The following is a 19216-nucleotide window of genomic DNA, read 5'->3' as shown; positions in this document are numbered from 1 at the left end:
CTTTTTCTCTTTTCCTTACTCGTCCCGATTTTCTGGTCTCTACTTTCTCGATCACGACTTACTGTTTCTCGTCCCCTATCCTATACGAACCTCCCGCTGTCTTTAAGATATAGCTTTCCTCGCCGTATTTCCATGACTTCTTTCCTCGACATACGACCATCCTCCCCATCGCCTCTATACGGCCGCTTTAGCCATGCACGCCGTCCTCCGCATTCCGCGCCTTCTCACTCGAATCAACCTGTTGGTCTCAGACGGAGAAGTATCCGTGTTGCACCTCGCTATGCCACAGTACGAGGAGCCTCGGTCGTATATACTACAGAGACGAGTAGGTGCGCACGAAATACCAGAGAAGTTCGAGGGCACCTCGCTGCACTGCCTGACTTTGATACTTTGCCTCTGAACTAGAGGAAGCCCCGGGTGCGCCGGATGCATACCTTGCTTGCACCTCGCGCGTGAGTCTGAATCCTGCTATCGGTGGCAGAGCTCGTCGTGTGGTGCCGTGCAGGACATGTGGACGAAAGTGTCTGCGCATTTACCGATGTTGTCTTCGGAACGTGCTACGCACATGGGGTCATTTTTGATGGGGTCAATAAGACACGGGAAAGACCTTGTTGCCTCTGAATGTCTTTACGAGTTCATCGGCGACTAGGTGCCGCTGACATGGCGGCCTCTGCTAATCTGGAGTTTCGACTGCGCGCTGTAGCCATTCACTGAACGGCAGCGCAGCAGCTGTTGGTCAGAGGTCCTGTACTCAGCACGGCTGTGTCGAAAACTTTTGAGCCGCGTCTTCGTCGCTGTACGGCGAGCCGTCTGTGTGTATTCTGTCTGAGGGCATTGTATAGTCCCAAACAATTCAGGAAAAATCAGGAGTATTTCTGGCTTGACTCCTGTCCAATTCCAACAACCCAGGTGCGTCTAGATAACCGCCAGAGATGGCCCTTGCACTTGGACCCACACCGTTGTCATGCCATTCATGCCCGAAAGGGGAAGGGCTTCCGGAGCGGCGGCCGGTTCGAGGCCGGTTCGATGACGGCGCGGGCGGATGAGCGGGCACCGGACTTGTCTTCACTCGACCACCGCCATCAACGCCAACGACGACCAGGCCATGTCGTCGTCCTCCTCGGCGACGTCCACATCCTCAGCATCTGCCTCGGCGTCCTCCGCGGCGTCGGGCAGCGTTTCGGCCCCCAGCAACCTCAAGGTGCGCGGCGCATACCATGCATAGCGCGGACGCTGACGCGCGCGGTGTGCAGGTGGTCGGGATCATACTGGCGGTGATCTCTGGTCTGCTGATTGGGTCCAGCTTTGTATTCAAGAAGAAGGGGTTGCTGCGCTCGCAGGCCGGGCAGGTAGCAGGGGAGGGAGTCGCGTATCTCAAGTCGGTGTGTGCTGGCGTCTTCCCCCTTGAATATATGCTAATCGGTCGCAGCCATTATGGTGGTTAGGGATGACCAGTATGTGTGCAGTGGTTGCGGTGGATGTGTGGCTGAACTTGGTTTAGTGATGATTGTCGGCGAGCTATGTAACTTTGCTGGTGCGTATGCTTGTCCTACCGCCACAATCGATCTCTGACAATATTACTCCGCAGCATATGCCTTTGTTGAGGCAATTGTTGTGGTACGCATCCTCCCCTCCCTATCGCGACACATTCTCAAAGCACGTTCAGACCCCTCTCGGCGCTCTATCGGTCGTCGTCTGTGCCATACTGTCCTCTATATTCCTCAAAGAGAAGCTCAGTTTCTTCGGCTGGCTCGGATGCGGTCTTTGCATCGTACGCACATTCCCCTTCCTTCCACACATACTCTTAGAACTGCACTCAGCTCGGCTCTGTCATCATCGCCCTCAACGGTGCGTTCGATCGGTCTTACGACTTAGTCTCGCGCTCACACTGCCCCCAGGTCCCACAGAGGAGTCCGTAGGGCAGATTAGGGAGTTTCAGAAGCTCTTCCTCGCACCCGGTTTCCTCGCTTACGCGGGCGTCCTCATCGTCGCAGCCGCTGTCATCGTATTCTACTTTGGCCCGAGGTATGTCGCGTGATACTCCCCAATTCGCGAAGACCTAACGAGGCGGTTCGTAGATATGGCAAACAGCACATGTTATGGTACATCATGGTCTGTAGTATGATTGGGGGTATCTCTGTTAGCGTTACTACCGGCCTCGGCGCCGCCATCGTCACCTCTGCACAAGGAGATAATCAGGTAGGGTTGGTCGATGCTCATAGTGATCGGAAAGCTGACAAAATATCGTAGTTCAAATACTGGTTCATCTACTTCCTCATGGGCTTCGTCGTCGTCACACTCCGTATGTGCTGGCCAAGAAATAAGCGGCCGCTTCTCATCACATCTACAGTCACCGAAGTCTATTACCTCAATGTAGCGTTAGCATTGTTTAACACAGGCAAGTCTCCTCGTACTCCTACGCGTGTTGTAAAGCTGACGTGTCCTCAGCCATGGGTGAGTACGATTGCTTCGAAATCGTTGACACTTTTTTGACCTGTGTACAGTCACACCGACGTACTATGTCATATGTAAGTCCTCTTCACCTACGAACTTCCTATCATGCTAACATCGAGATAGTCACCTTCTTTTCCATGGTTACAACAATCGTACGGACGCTTATCCTGATCGCGATCCTTCCTGACCCCTCCTAGGTCTTGTTCAAGGGCCTTGCCGCCCCTGCCAACCAAATCATCACGATGGTCATGGGCTTCCTCGTCATCTGCGTCGGTATCACGATCCTCCAGATGTCCAAGGTCGACCCCGGCTCCCTCAAGAAGCTCGATCGCCGCTCGACCATGCTCCTGCAAGCTGCGCGCTCGCAAACCGAAGGCATGGACGAGAAGGACCCGGAGGCCTTCGAAGAGCCCGGCATAGACACTCTGCGCGGCTCCTTCGGTGCGATGGGTAGCGTCATCCGCGCACGGAGCGCGAGGAGAGCGAGCATGAACAGCAACCTTTCCCATCGCTCTCGCCCACTTGGCGCTGCCGCGCCCATTGACCGGACACCGACCTGGTTGCGCAACGATCCTACAACACCTGGATCTGCACCTGCACGAACGCTCAGCCAGATGACGAAGCATCAGCTATACGACGCGCCGGTACCAGGAGCGATGTCCGAGGGCCGTGCTTCCCGTACCGCGTCGATGGCGAGCTCCCAATTGGCGGCACGCCAACCGACGATCAAGTTCGGGGCGGAGGATGTCGTTCACCAATACCATCCCACAAGCGCACTGCCAGGCGCCTTCGACACCAGCGCAATACACGAGCATCGCGCAGCCGTCGGGTCGCCAGCACCACCGAACTCCGCGTACCCGCCAGCACCGTCAGATAGCGGCGTCGACTTCCTCGGGACGAACCGCGCGGGCACTGAGAGCGAGCGCGGAAACAGCATGCTCTTCCCACCAGACTTCCCTGACGAACCGGGCGTGCAGAGCGCGCCGCCTACGGTGCTCCGGCGCTTTGAAACTGAGGCGATGCGCCTGTCGCCCGATGCGCTCGTGCCACCGCCGCGCACCGGCAGCATGCTCTCCTTCCCGAGCGTGACCGACAGCGCGCACAGCCGGCCGAGCTGGACGCTCGAGGACGACTACAAGGAGGGCAAGCGCGAGCGGCCGGGGACTCAGGAGCGCGGGCGGTCCGCGCGGTCGTCGAGGCACTACCCGCGGGGAACGGAGGACGATGACAGGGAGGAGAGCATGAGCTTGTGGCGAGGTAGCACTGCAGCGGAGACGGGCTCGGATTCGGATACGGCATCGGACTCGAGTCTGGCGGCGCGTGGGGGGATACGGCTGGTGCCATCGAGGACGTGAGGAACCTTATCGTGTGCGTATTAGGTACCGCCCATCCTCTTTCCTTGCCATCCATCCATCCATCCAGTCCTATTCCACTCGATCTCGACCTCTGTTGCCCACCATAAGGCCGGCATCGGGTACCCCGCCCACCTATCGTTCCTCTGGCAAGGACCCTGCCCTCTAGATACAGTAAGCCGCACGGACGGTCAACTACGGGCGCCCATCTTTGTTTGTCAACCATAGTATCTATTGTACTGCAGTTACACTTTACAGTTCAGTTTTGGTCTCGTTACTGCCTTGGATTCGCGGACCGGTTGGGCAGTGGTATATAGGATGTACATGTTTGTTATCTAGATACTACTAAGCCGTGAACGATACGTCTTGAGCTGAGCTCGGGGCTGATTTGGGAAGGGTGTAGACGTGGCTTGCATGGTAAGAGAAGGGTTGGATGACTGCGGCACATGCAAAGGAGTATAACTGGCGAAGCGGCAAAAAATGGAAGATCTAGCATATGCATTAAGGGGGAATCGAACCCCCGGCGGGTCGAACGTTGCTCGCTTGGCAACGACCCAGGTTACCACTACCCCATTAATGCTCGCAAAAGGCTGTCTTTTGCTTAACCATTGCGTGGCAAGGTCTTTTGCTTGACCATTTCGTGGCAATGTGTTCGTCCTACACTAACGGATCTGGTCTTGCTTTGCGGTTGGGGTCTCAAACTTAGCTCGCATGGTACGCGTACAGGCGGACAGAGGCTGACAGGCGTTACTGAAGGGCGCCATACACGATCGAAGGGAACTATGAGCTTGCAGAGCAAGGTAATTAACCGAGCAGAAAAACAGAAGGAAACAACAAGGGGGTAGTGCACTGTGTAGAGAAGTCGAAGAAAATACGTAAAGGCACTGGTAGGCGCTCGGGATCGCCGAGAGAAAAGCTACACTACTGAAAAGACTACTGCTACCGAAAGATCTATCTACTGAAGTTTAAGTGAAGGTCAGAAGAGCCGGCCAGACAATATGGGATATCGAGGGGAGTTATTGGGTATAGTTGCGAAATAGAAAGTGAGTCGAATGAAATGGGGACGGAGGTTGACGGAGGGCGTCTAGTGGTTGGCGGGAACGTCAAGCTGGAAGTGCTTCTCGACGCCGTTGTAGTCTATCCATAACTGTAGAAACCATGAGAAATCGCAGGCTGAAGCGTCATCCAACCAACACACCTCTGAGCATTCCGTGTCATCCCAGCCCTTGTGCTTTGGGTGATTCCTGAGATGGCGCTCGAACGCGTCCTCCCTCGCGTAGCCTTCCCGGCGGCAGGTGAGGCACTGATATGGTCCGTTCTTCTTCTCTGCGCCCCACTTGAGGTGCGTGACGATGTGGCGGGAGAGGTTGCACAAGTTATCCCTTACTGCGGGGCATATGCTGCACGCGATGTGGCCCTTCAATTCCGGGTCCGCGTTGTCGAAGCCGAGGTTGATGTGGCCTGGGGCGTCCACCGGGGTGATGATGCGGCGGAGGACAGGATGTATCTTGACGTTGGTGCCGATGACGCTGGCTGCCGCGTCCTTAGGTACGACTCGGGATGGGCGAGACGACGATGCGCGAGAGGTGGAAGAGGCAGAGGTTGCGGTTCTCGACCTGGACTTCTGAGTGGACGCGCGGGATTTCGTGGTGGCAGGCCTGTCGTAGGGCTTCTTCGCAAGACGCGAGCGTCTCGCATTGCGGCGCGGCAAGGGTGCGGGCGAGCTAGATGGGGGCTCATAAACAGAGCCGGAATCGTCATCGGAGACGGGCTCGTCAGCGGCAGGGGCTTCGTTAGGGACGGGCTCGTCTACGTCGGCCTGATGCAGAGGCAAAGCGGTGTGATAGGACATAGGGAAAGCAAGAGTCTTGATGCCCGTAGTGCGTGGGCCGCAGCCGGCGACAGGGTGCGGCTCGTGAGTCGTCGAGTCACAGGCGGGGATGAAGCGAACGTCTTCAGGCGTAGAGCTGGGGCGGACGACTTCGGGCGTGAGCGCTAGCGAGTACTCATCGTCCTCCTCACCATCAGCGTCGGTGTCGGAGAGGTCGTCGAGAGAAGGTGTCAGGGCCGCGTCAGAGAGCTCGCGCTGGCGCTTGGGCGCGCGGCCCTCATCTTCAGCGTCGGACCGAGCGCGCTTCTTATGCTTGGTGTCCGGATCGACGTAGTACGTCGCGTAGGCAGTAGAAAGGTGGGCGGAGCTGGCATCGACGATGGCATAGGATACGGAGTCGAAGTGAGAACGCTTGCGGTGAGAGTGAGCGGCGGCGGATGGCTTGCCGGACGCGGAGCGCTTGCTGCCGCGCGAAGTGGGGCAGCTTAACGAGGCGGAACCGGTGGCATCGGGCGCAATGACGGTGGGGGCTGTGGTTGGTGCGGCGGGGACCTCGGGGTAGACGATGCGATAGTCAATGGGCTTCATGATGTCGGCCATGCTCTCGACACCCCATGCGTGAGGGTCAGACATGGTGAGGAAGCACGCGCACATCGCGCTCGTGTGCTCGTCCAGGATGCGCCCATTGAAGATGTCCTGGGTAGTGACGGCGTCGCCGCTGTTCAAAGCGTCCTGGATAGGCAGGGTATCAGTATGTGTTGAGTAGAGCACCTGCCAAGGCCGCTCACCAGGTATAGCTTGCAGTTGGAGGCATAGGTGAGTTGGCGTTGGATATGGGCCTTAGCGCGGTCGGTGAGCTGCTGCAGGCGGAGCATCAGGATCTCGCAGGCAGGGCTCAAGCCCTTCTCGTCGATGAGTTCGAGGAGTCGATGGTTATGGAAGATGACCGAGCGGGCCATGATGGAAGATGGGGAAAGTCTCGGGGCGAGGTAGACTTCGCCCTTGCCGATGTCGACGTCGTCGACGAAGACCGTGACTGGCGAGCCGTCCTCGTTGAAGTCCGGCTCCGAGTCGTTCTGCAGAAAGAAGCCCGACATGATGGAAAGCGGCTGCCAAAAGGGTTGATGACTTCGGTAAGGGAAGGATGTGGGGGTAGTTTAGCTGTTGGATCTGGTAAGGGAAAGCCATCGTCGTTGCAGCCACCGTTATAAGTCTCGCACGAGGAGGGCTATGAACACTGATCGTTCTACCAATCTCCTGCAGGATAAGGTTAGGCGCCCGTCTTGCGTATGATAAGAAGCCTGGTTTGTGTCGTCGGCACGATGGCCGGGGTTGCTAGCGCCACAAAAGAAGCACACTGCCTCGACAAAGCTCGAACACGAGGCGCGCTGCCATTGAGTTGCCTCGTGCGAAGGTCACAAAGGGGTGAAGACGGCGCGAGCGGCGAGCTGCCGCAGGGGGTACGCGCAACCTCGACTCACATGGGCTGCGCTTCTGCAGCACAGCAGCATGTTTCGGGTGTGCAGACCATTGACAGCAGGAGGATGACTCGATGATGCCCCGGTAGCGAGAATGCGAAAAGCTGGTCCTAGGAATCGGGACGGCCCGTGTTTCTGGCTGCGCTATCCAGTATTAAGCCATGCCTTGGGACGCCGAATGTCTTGATATACGAAGGCGTAGGGGCCAGCGAGGGAGAGCGAAGTTGCAGATCAACTTGGGGCTAAACTTCCGAATCCGGTCAAGGGAGTCATCCCACGCCATGGACCTACAAGCCTACATACCCTTTTCATAGGACCTCCCGTACACCTTTCCCCTTACATTCCGCGCCTCTCGAAAAGCATCAGTGCCCTTGTAGAATATAGCATCATCTTACTGACTATAGCTCACCGCAGTTTGTCGTAGGTACAAGACGCGGTATGCAAATGTATTTTCTCCCCGTCATCCCACGCGAGCAGCAAAATAACCGCTTATTAGGACGTATTAGTAGAGAGAATTATCAAGTTCTGCACTTAAGAAATGGAGCTCCACTTGGTGAAGCAGCAAATTCAGAACTTACGATGACTGATGAATTTCCTTGCGATGCAAGTGCGTAGAGTACCGACAAGGGTGCAGCCTTGGCGGGGGGTTCGGCGAATGGCAGGCAGCGCAGGGAGGAGCTTTGAATTATGTTGGAGCACACATTGTTGGGGAGCGCGGGCGAGGTCCTTGCGCGTCCGTTGGCGCAGACTCACGCTACGCGAAGGTCATCGGCTTGCGGTCCAGTGCAGACTCAGAGTCCTTCCTGCATTTCATCGTTCTGCCTCTGCATTTAATCAACGAATTTACTTGACTTTTCACTGACCTTCTCGTTAGTGAATTCTCTGATAATTATCGAAACTGATACGTCCTATTCTGCTCTCTCATGTTTAAGATAGGAAACCACAGGACTGAGCATGGTCAGAATAGCCTTCAGCTTTGTAGAGGACGCGGTATGCTCCCTGGGTTTGGCTTGGTGATCACCTTGCAAGAGTTCAATGGCATGCTACTCATGTACTCCACTTATCGCTGTCGCGTATCTGTAGGCTGCAGTATCCTCTGTTGCAGCCGAGCACAGATGCGGGATGCCCTGGGTAGCTAAATTGAACACGCAACACACGTGGGGGTCACGCGTGTCGCTCCCGATGATCGGGATGCGAGAAGAGAGTTAACGTTCTTTCCTGCCATCATGTCTCCCCTCGGCAGTGTTCGCCCATCTCACCTTCATAAGTTCTGAGCGGAGTGCTTTGATAATGTGCAACGTCTTTGCGTTATTCCGAGAGTATGAGTCGTCTTGCGGCGCACCACAGATACGAGTTACACGACCGAGGATCGCCAGAATGGTGCACCAATCATATGGATCTGCACATATACTGCTTACTGTAAGCCCCTCAAGTACGCTGCTCATTGCTGACAACGCGATGCGATCTCAATGCACGGTGCTACCTCTTTGCTCCCTCGGGCACCGTCCGCAAGCTCGTACGGGCCTTCATCGGTGTTCTGTCCCCTCGGACCATCGCAACGCTCACCCTCGAACGCGTCGAAGCACCCTGCCACTGACATCATATTCGCCCGACAAACGTCCTCTCAAACTCTTCCCATCATCGCCCGCTTCTCTCGTGATTCCGGTTTAACCCCGAGCTTGCACGTCCTCCGACGTTCATCCTCGCCGCAACCGCCTCGAAGGAGGGAACAGAGACAGTAGTGCCTGCGGACTGAATGCATATAAAGCGCAGGTGCCAGGGCCAGGAGAGACAAGCCAGGCCCCGAACACCATGTTCTCTCTTACTGCTGCATTCGTCGCCGCCTTCCTCGCCTCTACCGCCGCCGCGCATGGAGGTGTGAACGACTATGTGATCGACGGTATGTATATTCAGCTTGAACTTTGCGCTCAGCTGACATCGAAATGCTACAGGCGAGACCTACGCCGGATGGGAGCCGTACAACAGTGCTGATGGCCAGTCGACCATCGAGAGGCCGTACAGTATGTTCATATCTTATGCATTTTCTATTCAATGCGCTTATTTCTATTAGGCTCGTACAACCCGTAAGCCAAGACTCGTCAAATTCCCTGAAAATGTTACTAACAAGTTCAAAGCATCATGGACGCCACCGACGCCGTGAGTAGCTCGAGACTAATGCCACGACATACCTGACGATCAGCGTAGACCATTCACTGCAACGACGATGGCACCGCCGGCGCAGGTCAGCAGACCGCGACCATCGCCGCCGGTTCCGAGATCACCGCCAAGTGGGACCAGTGGACGCATCGCGAGGGCCCCGTCATGGTCTACCTCGCCAACTGCGGCGGCGACTGCACCTCCGTGAACAGCGCCGACCTCAAGTGGTTCAAGATCGACGAGGCTGGCCTACTTTCGGGCACGGTTGGCGACGGTGAATGGGGCAACGGCGTCGTTGTCGACACCCTTGAGTGGACGTCTACCATCCCGGAGAGCCTCGCGCCGGGCAACTACCTCATCCGCGTAAGGAGCGAGTGCGTGACGACCATCGGTGTGCTGACCGTTAACTTATAGCACGAGCTCCTCGCTATCCACCAGGCCAACACGCCCCAGTTCTACCCGGAATGTGCTCAACTTGAGATTACTGGCTCTGGTAGCGCCACGCCCAGCGACGAGTACTTGGTCACCTTCCCTGGTATGACAAGCGTTCTTTTGTCGTTCGAATTGATCTTAGCTGTATTTCAGGCGCCTACTCGCCCTCCGACCCCGGCATCGACATCGACATCTACGACGCCACCACGGGCGCGGAGACCACGTACCCGGTAGGTTCTTCTGCCTTAGGCATATTCTGGAGTACGCTGACCTCTTGAAGGTCCCGGGCCCGTCCGTCTGGAGCGGTTGAAGGGTGCGTTAGTGTTTCCCTTTTCGCGGAGCATGGTGGTTTTTCACTCAATCTGTATGTAAGTGTACTGGTGTAAATGTTTTTTTGTGGTTCAATGTGTTGTACGCGTTCACATCAACCCTTCTCGAGCCCCGAAGATCAAGCGTCAACCTTGCAACGATGGCCTACGGGATCTCTGTCGAGGCATCACATGCACCCGACGAACTTCCTGCTAGCCTCGGTAACCTGTCCCGTGAGCGTCCTCCGTATACGAAGACGCTCGACGCCTTCCGACGTTCATCCCAAAAGTCTCTGACCATCGTGCACGGAACTTACCCAGCGTCTGTGCCTCCAGCGAAGACACCCTCGCCATGAGACGCACCCTCTCGATGAGGCGAAGAAATTGACGACACCCGTTCCTGACTTCCTTCGGGAGGCCGTCTATTCCATCCTCACATATAAGCCTCGGTGCCGCCCTGTGCATGGTCAACCGACGGTCAAGATGTTCTCTTTCACCGTTGCCTTCGCTGCTGCTTTCCTAGCCTCCACTGCCGCCGCGCACGGCGGTGTGAGCAGCTACATCATTGGTGGTGAGTTTGATGTCTAGATGAGGGGGGCGACTGACTGAGATCCTCGTCGCAGGCCAGGAGTACCCAGGATGGGAGCCGTACAATAGCCCGACTGGCCAGTCGAGCATCGAGAGGCCGTACAGTGAGTGATATCGATGGTACTGCTCTCTTCGTCGACTGAGCTGCCTTCCATAGGCACCTACGATCCGTAAGCCGCTCCTGTGCCTCGTCTCTCCATCATTCCTTGCTCACCCACACTCCCGCCCAGGATCATGAGCGCTACCGCTGCGGTAAGCTCCCTACTGCCTCCCCCGACTGTACCCAACTCACTTATCTGGCCTCCTTACCCATAGACCATCCACTGCAACGACAACGGCGCCGCCAGCGGGAGTCAGCTCACCGCCAACGTCACCGCCGGCTCCGAGATCACGGCCAAGTGGAAGCAGTGGACGCACCGCGAGGGGCCGGTGATGGTGTACATGGCGGACTGCGGGGGCGACTGCACGAGCGCGAACAGCGCGAGCCTGAAGTGGTTCAAGATCGATGAGGCGGGTTTGCTGTCAGGGACGGTGAGTGCGATGTGGAGAGGCAGAGGGTGAGAAGGTCAAGGACTGACCCGTGAACGATGCTTTAGGTCGGCGCTGGGGAGTGGGGCAACGGTATCGTGGTCGACACCCTCGAGTGGACGTCGACTATCCCAGCGAGTCTGGCGCCCGGGAACTACATGATTCGCGTGCGTATCGAGTTCCTTACTTGACCTGATCCATTCTCCCTGCTCGCGCCTTCTAAAAACAACGCCATACTGACGCCTGAATTTCCCCGTAGCACGAGCTCCTCGCCATCCACCAGGCGAACACGCCCCAGTTTTACCCCGAGTGCGCGCAGCTGCAGGTCACCGGCGGCGGAGGCGCGAAGCCGAGCGGGCAGTATCTCGTCTCCTTCCCTGGTACGTACTGGTTTTCCTGGCTATCAGCTTGCGTGCTTGGCGGTCCGCATCGGCGTGCCAGAAATTTAAGCGCAATGCTGGGATTGGATGGACTCGCAAACTGGAAATGAGCATAAGGCTTACTTCGCACACAGGCGCATACTCAGCCTCCGACCCGGGCATCAACATCAACATTTACGACGCATCGACGGCTGCTTTGACGGCGTACCAGGTGAGAGTCACATCCTCCTTTGAGTGGGGAGAGCAACGGCTGACTTATCTCACCTCAAGGTCCCGGGCCCCGCTGTCTGGAGCGGGTGAAGGAGTGATGTCGAAACGACGGTTTCTAGCGAGAAAGCTATTAGGAACTTCTGTAAATTGATAGCGATACAAGGGGGAATAGTGTTGTACATTCAATGGTTTTGTGAATGATCGACTTGGGACGATTATTTACGTTTACTTTGAAGCCTATCGGGATGAAGCGACGCGATCCGTGCGCTGAGAGACTGCTGAGCTGAGGCCGAGCCGACGAGCGACTATTGCCGACCTGACAGAAGAAAACAGGAGATCGCTGCGCATGTCATTGTCGAGCGTCAGGAACTGCATAAATTCGGGGTGCTGTCTTCGTCATGTCAGACGAGAATGCAAGCCTCCATGCGGTGGCAAGACGGGGTCGACGAGCCAAGAAGGTTCCGCGGAGTTGAAGTTTTGAGCAGGAGACGAGGTGAAAGGGTATAGATCTTCCTTTTGTTTGCCACAAAATACGTTTGGATCGGAGTAGGCCCTGTTGAAGGAATACAAGAGGTATACCCCTGGCATCGAGGACGATCGACACAGAACCACACGTAAAGACGTACATTCGTCCGCGCAAGCCATGGAAAAGTTACGCATACAACAAGGTGGGCGACGGCGAGCATGCGCTATCATGTCGAGCAGGTGTTCAATTTATCACTGTCAAAGATTGACCATGCCTAATCGGGGCCTCCGAGAAGGTTGACGTCGTCTGTGGGAAGGGTGATGTTGGCTGCGGGAGAGGTCTAGAACACAGCGAGCTTAAACATGCGATGTCCGTACGTTGGCCGCAAGGATACAAGGCTTTCTGAATACAGGGCAGCGAACCGGCGAGGGGGAATCGCCGAGTCACTGAACTTGGGCTGGAGGAGATGCGGTAAGTTGCCGTCAGGAAGCTGTAGACTGCACGGAAGGCGCAGAGCCGTCAACAGCGATGCGCAGAATATTTGTAGACTTTCCAGATATGGGTTCATGAAAGGCAGAGGAGATGAACGTCAAATGGACTTGGCGGCGGGCGATGCGGCAGCAATTTCACACGCTCCACGTGACACTTCCTTCTTTCGGCGCTTAATCAATATTATTATTCGACATCTCTCCCGCGACCGTCATATCTCCTCCACCGCCCCCTTCATGCCGCACATACATTAGGGCCCACCAAGAACAGCGACGACAACTCACCTTTAGCTCTCACACCCACGAACACGATGACCGCGACGGACACGATGACCACGACCGCGGTCACACTCGACATGATGGACATGAAAGGCGTACTCGACCACAATGGCCGTTCAGTATACGGCCCCGATGCAGAGAAGACGGCAGAGATATCAAAGGATACGGCGGAGATTGCACCGTGGCTAATGCCCGACGAAGCAGTGAGTTTCTGCTCGCAGTTTGTGGTGTTCGGGACCATTGTCGGTTGAGGGAAGGATGTGCATGCGCGGCTTGTGTGAAGCATGCACTGCATGAAAGGCAGCAGTACAAGAGAGGCGGAAGAGTATGGGATCTGCAATGGGACGACCAGAACGTCGTTTGGCTTCGACTGGCTGCGCCGCACCCATCCCTTCCCCGGAGAACTGTCGACGGCAACGCCGGTGTAGGACGGCCGCCTGCCCGCGCTGCTCTCGGCCTGAGCGGAGTGCTTCTGGCAAGAATGGACGTTTGCAACCATCTGGACGCGTCGACAGCAGCGACAGCAGCGCTCATGTCCCTGTGCTACGAAAGCGATGGATGCATGCATTGTTTTACTGACTACTACATCATCCAGCCTGCCCCTCCCCACAAGCACTCCGTTTCCAAGTTCGGATTCCACAGCAAATCATCATTCAATGTTTTACGACCGACGGCGGGATCGAGTTCCTCGCGCCCGAGCCGCACGTCAGAGTCCCTCAGCACAGTCAGCATCGCCGAATCGACCTCCACGCACGACTCCCAGGCCACCTCCTCGAGCAGCTCTCCCCCGGACTTGCGCAAGAAGTCCTCGGGATTCATGAACCTCAGCTTTCTGAAGAAGCGCTCGAGCAAGCCAGCGCTACGGCGCGAATCCGCCGATCATCCATCCCTTCGTCCCCCACCTCCTCCTTTGCCGGACAGGATCCTTTCAAATGACACGCCACCCTCCTCTTTCCTCTCTGCATCCCCACCCAGCTCGATCACCTCGCGCACCAGACGCAAGCGCAGCAAGCAGCCCTCCATCTCCCCCGCTCCCCCACCGCACAAGAAGGACAAGAGGGATGGCGACTACTCCGAGTTCGGCAGCATCGACACCAACTTCGAGAACATGGACGGCATCATCGACCTCTCGCGCACCAGCGGCACGGCGTCCTCCGATGTCACGTTCAACAGGAGCTTTGACGCGAACGCGCCCGATTACTACGCGAATCTGCGGCAACCGCCCGCCCACCATCGATACCTCGGCACCCACACGCCTTTGTCCTTCGAGGACTTCATCAATCCATTCAGCCCGGCCGCGCAGGAGCACGTCGCAAAGCGGAAGCCGTACGACGAAGGTCGGAAGGTGTCGCCGACGACCGTGCTGCCTGTCGGCCCGGACAGCCCGTCGTGGACGCCGCCGGAGAGTTGGGCGGTAGAGAAGGAGGGCGTACAGGAGGAAGCGGACTTCAGTAGCTCGGACGACGGTGCAGGGCCGTCAGCGAGCGCGCCGCCGACGGTGCCCTCGTCGTCGAAGCACAAGCGGCGGAAGCGGAAGACACTGCGACCTGCACCGAAGGATCAGTACAAGATTCGAATATACCGGCCGGACAACAAGCATCACGTCGTGCTCATCGGGTACAATGTCACCGTCGCGAATCTCATCCCGGCGCTGCAGAAGAAGGCGAATGAAGGCGTGGCGGCGGACCAGCTGGCAACGGAGAGTCTACGATCGGACGATGCGGCGAACATCGCAGACATGGCACAGAATAAGCTGTACTTGAAGGAGCGTGGGCGAGGTGCGTAGCGCGACAGCGGGAAGTGGGTATATGCGCTGACTATATGCGCCTATAGAACGTGTCCTTGCTCCGTCAGAGCGGCCTGCGGACATCTTGAAGAGGAGATTGGAGATGGCGGGGTACGAGCCGACGGATGGCATCAACACGATCGGCGAGGAGGACCTAAGCTTTCTTCTGAAGTTCGGTTGGAAGACCCAGGTGTTGGGCCCAGCGGTGCGTCTCATTTCAGCTGATCACGATGCATTGCTGACTTTCTCGAAGGAGGAGGATCTCGTGTTCGACAACTTTGAGTACGTCGACCTCACCGCGCGCAGCCTACGCACCATCCCCGTCGTCCTGCACAAGAACGCCGACTCCATCCACTCCCTCAAGCTCTCCCGAAATCCCATGCTTGAGATCCCTCTCGACTTCATACAGTCCTGCACCACCCTCCGCGAGCTCCGTCTGTCGAACATGGCAATCAAGAAGGTCCCACACAGCGTCCGTCACAGTAAGACGCTCCAGCGTCTCGATCTCTCCTCTAACCGCATCGCCGACCTCGACGACGCCTACCTCTCCGAGATCCCCGACCTCATGGCGCTCTTCGTGCAGAACAACCGCATGGAGCGCTTACCATGGCACTTCCCCCGCCTGCGCAACCTCGTCACGCTTAATATATCGAACAACAAGTTCAACGAGTTCCCGACGGCGGTCACGCAGCTCGTGCAGTTGCAGGACCTTGACATCTCGTTCAACATGATTTCGGAGTTACCTGAGGAGCTCGGGAAGCTGACTATGCTCGGGCGCCTGATCATCGTGGGCAACCAGGTGTCGCGCCTGCCGGACGGATGTGCGAGGCTACGCAGCCTGCGCGTGCTGGACTGCAGGAGGAATCAAATCTCGGACTTCACAGTCGTGTGCAATCTTCCGCGGCTCGAGACGCTCAGTGCAGACCACAACGCGGTGCACGCGCTCGATCTATCCTTGGGGCCGTGCGTGGCGAACCTCGACGCGTCGCACAACGAGATCACGCAGCTGTCGCTGCTACCGGGGCCGATTGGGCGCTCGCCAGTTGCGCTGACCTCCCTGGACCTGTCGCATGCGAAGCTGGCTCTCCTCGACGAGCATATACTCGCCGAGCTGACGTCGCTGCGCGTTTTGCGACTGGACCACAACTCGATCCGCATGATCCCAGAGGCGCTCGGCGAGCTAGAGCATCTCGAGGTCCTGTCGTGCTCGGACAGCTACATCGTCTCCCTGCCGAGCTCGATTGGGAGGTTGCAGAACCTGGTCTCGCTGGACGTGCACAACAACAGCTTGAAGGAGCTGCCGGTCGAGCTCTGGCATTGTGGGTCGCTAGCGCGGGTCAACGTGACGTCGAACCTCATCAAGGCGTGGCCGGAGCCACCGGTCTTCAGCACGACCCCCGTGCTGGCTCTACCGTCGAACGCCGACGCGCGCTCGGACCGGAAGGCGTCGGTCGCGTCGCTGGGCGCGGGCCGCTGCATGCCGCCGCTCGCGCAGTCGCTGCAGAAGCTCTACGCGGGCGAGAACCAGCTCACGTACGACGCGCTGCCATCCATCGCCTGCCTCCGGGAGCTGCAGGTGCTCAACCTGTCGTTCAACGACATCCAGGACATGCCGTCGTCGTTCTTCCGGACGCTGACGAAGTTGGAGGAGTTGTATCTGAGCGGGAACATGCTGACGAGCATCCCGACGGAGGACTTGCCGAAGCTGACGAGGTTGAAGACGTTGTTTTTGAATGGCAATCGGCTGCAGACGCTGCCGCAGGAGTTGGCGAAGGTGAAGAGCTTGATGGCGTTGGACGTGGGGAGCAACTTGTTGAAGTATAACATCAACAATTGGGAGTTCGACTGGAACTGGTGAGTTGATTGCAGTGATTTGAAAGCGATGCTGACGAACGCCTCCAGGAACTTCAACAAGAACTTGAAGTACCTGAACCTCTCGGGGAACAAGAAGTTGCAGATTAAGTCCGACACGCGGGCCGTGCGCCAGCACAATGTGCCGACGTCGTCTCTTACGCGACAATCGCTTGCAGGCTTCACAGACTTGCACCAACTGCGCTTCCTCGGGCTCATGGATGTGACCATCACTCCCGGTGGCATGCATGGCGGTGCGGATATTCCTGACGAGAAGGACGACCGTCGTGTGCGAACCTCCGTGTCTACCGTCAGCGGCATGGCGTACGGCATCGCTGATACTCTCGGGTCGAACGAGCAGCTCAACATGATTGATCTCGTCCACGATTTCCGACGAGGGCATGGAGAGGCCGTCTTCGCCATGTTTGGCCGCGCGCAGCCGCCTAAGACCATCCGTGTCGGTACAAGCTCCAACCGACTGGCTAAGTTCCTGCAAGACAACTTCATTCGCGTCTTCAGGGATAAGTTGGACGACTTGGCTCGTTCGCCTGGCGACGACATTACCGATGCCTTGCGTCGAACGTTCTTGCGGTTGAACCAGGAGCTGCACGATTCGCTTGTCAACTCGCACAGGAAGATGTCGACGCACAGCGGCTCTGGCGCCAACAACACTGTCATAGATCCAGACATCGCCCGCACTGGCGCTTCTGGTCTTGTCCTGTACTTCAAGGACAGGACTCTGTATGTTGCGAACTGCGGCAATGCCCTCGCCGTCATCTCCAAGCAAGGCATCGCGCAGCCGGTGTCTCGCAAGCACGACCCCTACGACCGCGCTGAGACCGCTCGTATCCGTGCTGCTGAGGGGTGGATATCCCCACCAGGCCTCGTCAATGACGAGATCGACATATCACGCTCGTTTGGCTTCTTCCACTTGCTCCCAGTCGTCAACGCTCGCCCAGACGTCCATACATATCATCTCGACGAGTCCGACGAGTTCGTCATCGTCGCCAACCGTGGGCTGTGGGACTATGTATCCTACCAGACCGCCGTCGATATTGCACGCTCGGAATGGATGGATACGCGGGACCCCATGATTGTCGCCATGAAGTTACGAGACTTCGCGATCAGTTATGGCGCGGAGGGCAGCACTATGATCATGGTCATCGGTGTCACTGACCTGCTGAGCCATGAGACGCGCCAGCGTCAGGCGACGATGGACTCGATCCCGGAGATGAGTGGTCTTGTCGGCAAGCGCACGCGTCGCAAGGACGACGTTGGCGACAGGGATCTGGCTCGTCTGGACGGAGAGGTGGAGCCGCCTACTGGCAATGTCACGCTAGTCTTCACGGATATCCGCAACTCGACGCATCTTTGGGAGGCGAACCCGGGCATGCGGTCGGCAATGATAAAACACAACGCCTTGCTACGACGACACCTTCGGCTCTGCGGCGGGTACGAGGTCAAGACGGAAGGCGATGCTTTCATGTGCGCCTTCACCAACCCCATGTCTGCCCTCTGGTGGTGTCTCGTCGTGCAGCGGGACCTGTTGCGCGAGGACTGGCCCCTTGAAATCCTGGAGTGCGAGGATGGGAAGCTCATCTACGACGTCGACGGCAAGCTGGTCGCTCGTGGGCTGTCTGTGCGCATGGGCCTTCACTGTGGTCACCCCCTCTGCGAGCGCGACCCCATCACCAATCGCATGGATTACTTTGGCTCCATCGTCAACCGCGCCTCGCGAATCAGCGGCAGCGCTGCAGGCGGCCAGATCATGTGTAGTGCCGACGTAATCCGCGAGCTCAATGCATCCGTCCATCGCTCGGAACCGCCGACGGAGTATACCGACCTGCAGCCTGCGCAGGCGGTGAACGCGATTCGGCAGATGGAGGTCGCGATCGTGCCCGTCGGAGAACGCAAGCTGAAGGGGCTCGAAGTGCCGGAGATGCTGTCGATCGTGTACCCGAAGGAGTTGCAGGCGCGTCAGTTCATCGAGGAGATGCCAGAGGACCCAGGCACGTCGGGCTCGCGCATCCAGTTCAGCATCGACCAGATGCGCGAGCTGGGGATGCTGTGCTTGCGGCTGGAGACGATCGCGAGCGAGCGCGTATTCCGCGCGCTGCCGGAGCGGAAAGGGAGCTTTCAGCCGGGGATGGAGGGTGGCGAGGCGGAGGAGTTGAACGAGCCGTCGTCGTCGGTGTACTACTATGGGGACCCGTCGGTGCTGCTGCCGCAGATGAGTGACAAGCTATCGGACAGGGAGTTGATGAGCTTGCTCGACTTTTTCTCTGTGCGCATAGAGAACGCACTGTCGACGATCCAGCAGAGGCACGGGGCTCGGACGAAGGAGCAGCGGCTCACGAGCGCGCTGGCGGGGCGGTTGGATCTGGACGAGAGGACTTTGCAGGAGGTACTGGCGTTGTTGCAGAGTGTATAGGTGTACGAGTGGTGGTGTTGTATGTATTCGATTGCATTGTTTCCTCCCTCTCCGGGCATTCATGATTCCTCGTAGCTAGATACACACATACATTTCGCAGTCGCGTTTGCTATCCATCCGCATTCACATTCCCAGCAGCATACTACTACTACTCCTATTACTTATTGCATTGTCTGTGTAACAGCTGTGTGTGTACT

General features: G+C 57.5%; 6 protein-coding genes and 1 non-coding gene across 7 annotated transcripts; 5 read left to right on the top strand and 2 right to left on the bottom strand.

Moving 5' to 3' along the window:
• Window positions 1–1105: 1105 nt before the first annotated feature.
• Window positions 1106–3809, top strand: SCHCODRAFT_02510174 (DUF803-domain-containing protein; the record flags this gene model as incomplete). The annotated part of the gene is made up of 14 exons (XM_003029552.1): window positions 1106–1201; window positions 1254–1382; window positions 1430–1454; window positions 1502–1534; window positions 1589–1617; window positions 1667–1771; window positions 1821–1848; window positions 1899–2025; window positions 2079–2199; window positions 2251–2302; window positions 2351–2410; window positions 2505–2528; window positions 2578–2606; window positions 2652–3809. 14 exons carry the CDS (start codon window positions 1106–1108, stop codon window positions 3807–3809), a joined length of 2016 nt encoding a protein of 671 aa, XP_003029598.1.
• Window positions 3810–4303: 494 nt separating this feature from the next.
• Window positions 4304–4386, bottom strand: SCHCODRAFT_t176. The gene has a single exon. It is a non-coding gene; the product is annotated as a tRNA-Gly (tRNA).
• A 351-nt stretch (window positions 4387–4737) lies between these two features.
• On the bottom strand, window positions 4738–6734 carry SCHCODRAFT_02750661 (uncharacterized protein; the record flags this gene model as incomplete). Its single annotated transcript, XM_003029146.2, has 3 exons — window positions 4738–4953; window positions 5005–6369; window positions 6426–6734. The coding sequence occupies 3 exons, from the start codon at window positions 6732–6734 to the stop codon at window positions 4891–4893; spliced, it is 1737 nt and encodes a 578-aa protein (XP_003029192.1). The 3' UTR covers window positions 4738–4890.
• A 2010-nt stretch (window positions 6735–8744) lies between these two features.
• SCHCODRAFT_01322343 (uncharacterized protein) lies at window positions 8745–10178 on the top strand. Its single transcript, XM_050341446.1, has 8 exons — window positions 8745–9015; window positions 9068–9136; window positions 9187–9199; window positions 9251–9272; window positions 9321–9646; window positions 9711–9807; window positions 9858–9934; window positions 9985–10178. Exons 1-8 carry the CDS (start codon window positions 8928–8930, stop codon window positions 10088–10090), a joined length of 798 nt encoding a protein of 265 aa, XP_050198708.1. The 5' UTR covers window positions 8745–8927; the 3' UTR covers window positions 10091–10178.
• A 251-nt stretch (window positions 10179–10429) lies between these two features.
• On the top strand, window positions 10430–12063 carry SCHCODRAFT_02633361 (cellulose-growth-specific protein). Its single transcript, XM_050345765.1, has 9 exons — window positions 10430–10583; window positions 10636–10704; window positions 10758–10770; window positions 10831–10852; window positions 10916–11131; window positions 11197–11295; window positions 11388–11508; window positions 11643–11719; window positions 11779–12063. The coding sequence occupies exons 1-9, from the start codon at window positions 10496–10498 to the stop codon at window positions 11806–11808; spliced, it is 735 nt and encodes a 244-aa protein (XP_050198707.1). The 5' UTR covers window positions 10430–10495; the 3' UTR covers window positions 11809–12063.
• Window positions 12064–13009: 946 nt separating this feature from the next.
• SCHCODRAFT_02633360 (uncharacterized protein) lies at window positions 13010–13209 on the top strand. The gene has a single exon (XM_050345764.1). It carries the CDS (start codon window positions 13029–13031, stop codon window positions 13200–13202), a length of 174 nt encoding a protein of 57 aa, XP_050198706.1. The 5' UTR covers window positions 13010–13028; the 3' UTR covers window positions 13203–13209.
• Window positions 13210–14689: 1480 nt separating this feature from the next.
• On the top strand, window positions 14690–19019 carry SCHCODRAFT_02510338 (PP2C-domain-containing protein; the record flags this gene model as incomplete). The annotated part of the gene is made up of 3 exons (XM_003029549.2): window positions 14690–14729; window positions 14785–16591; window positions 16640–19019. The coding sequence occupies 3 exons, from the start codon at window positions 14690–14692 to the stop codon at window positions 19017–19019; spliced, it is 4227 nt and encodes a 1408-aa protein (XP_003029595.1).
• Between the last annotated feature and the right edge of the window lie 197 nt (window positions 19020–19216).

Source organism: Schizophyllum commune (assembly GCF_000143185.2).
Source record: "Schizophyllum commune H4-8 unplaced genomic scaffold SCHCOscaffold_9, whole genome shotgun sequence".
Classification (NCBI taxonomy): Eukaryota; Fungi; Basidiomycota; class Agaricomycetes; order Agaricales; family Schizophyllaceae; genus Schizophyllum; species Schizophyllum commune.
This window is presented reverse-complemented; position numbering and strand designations above follow the sequence as displayed.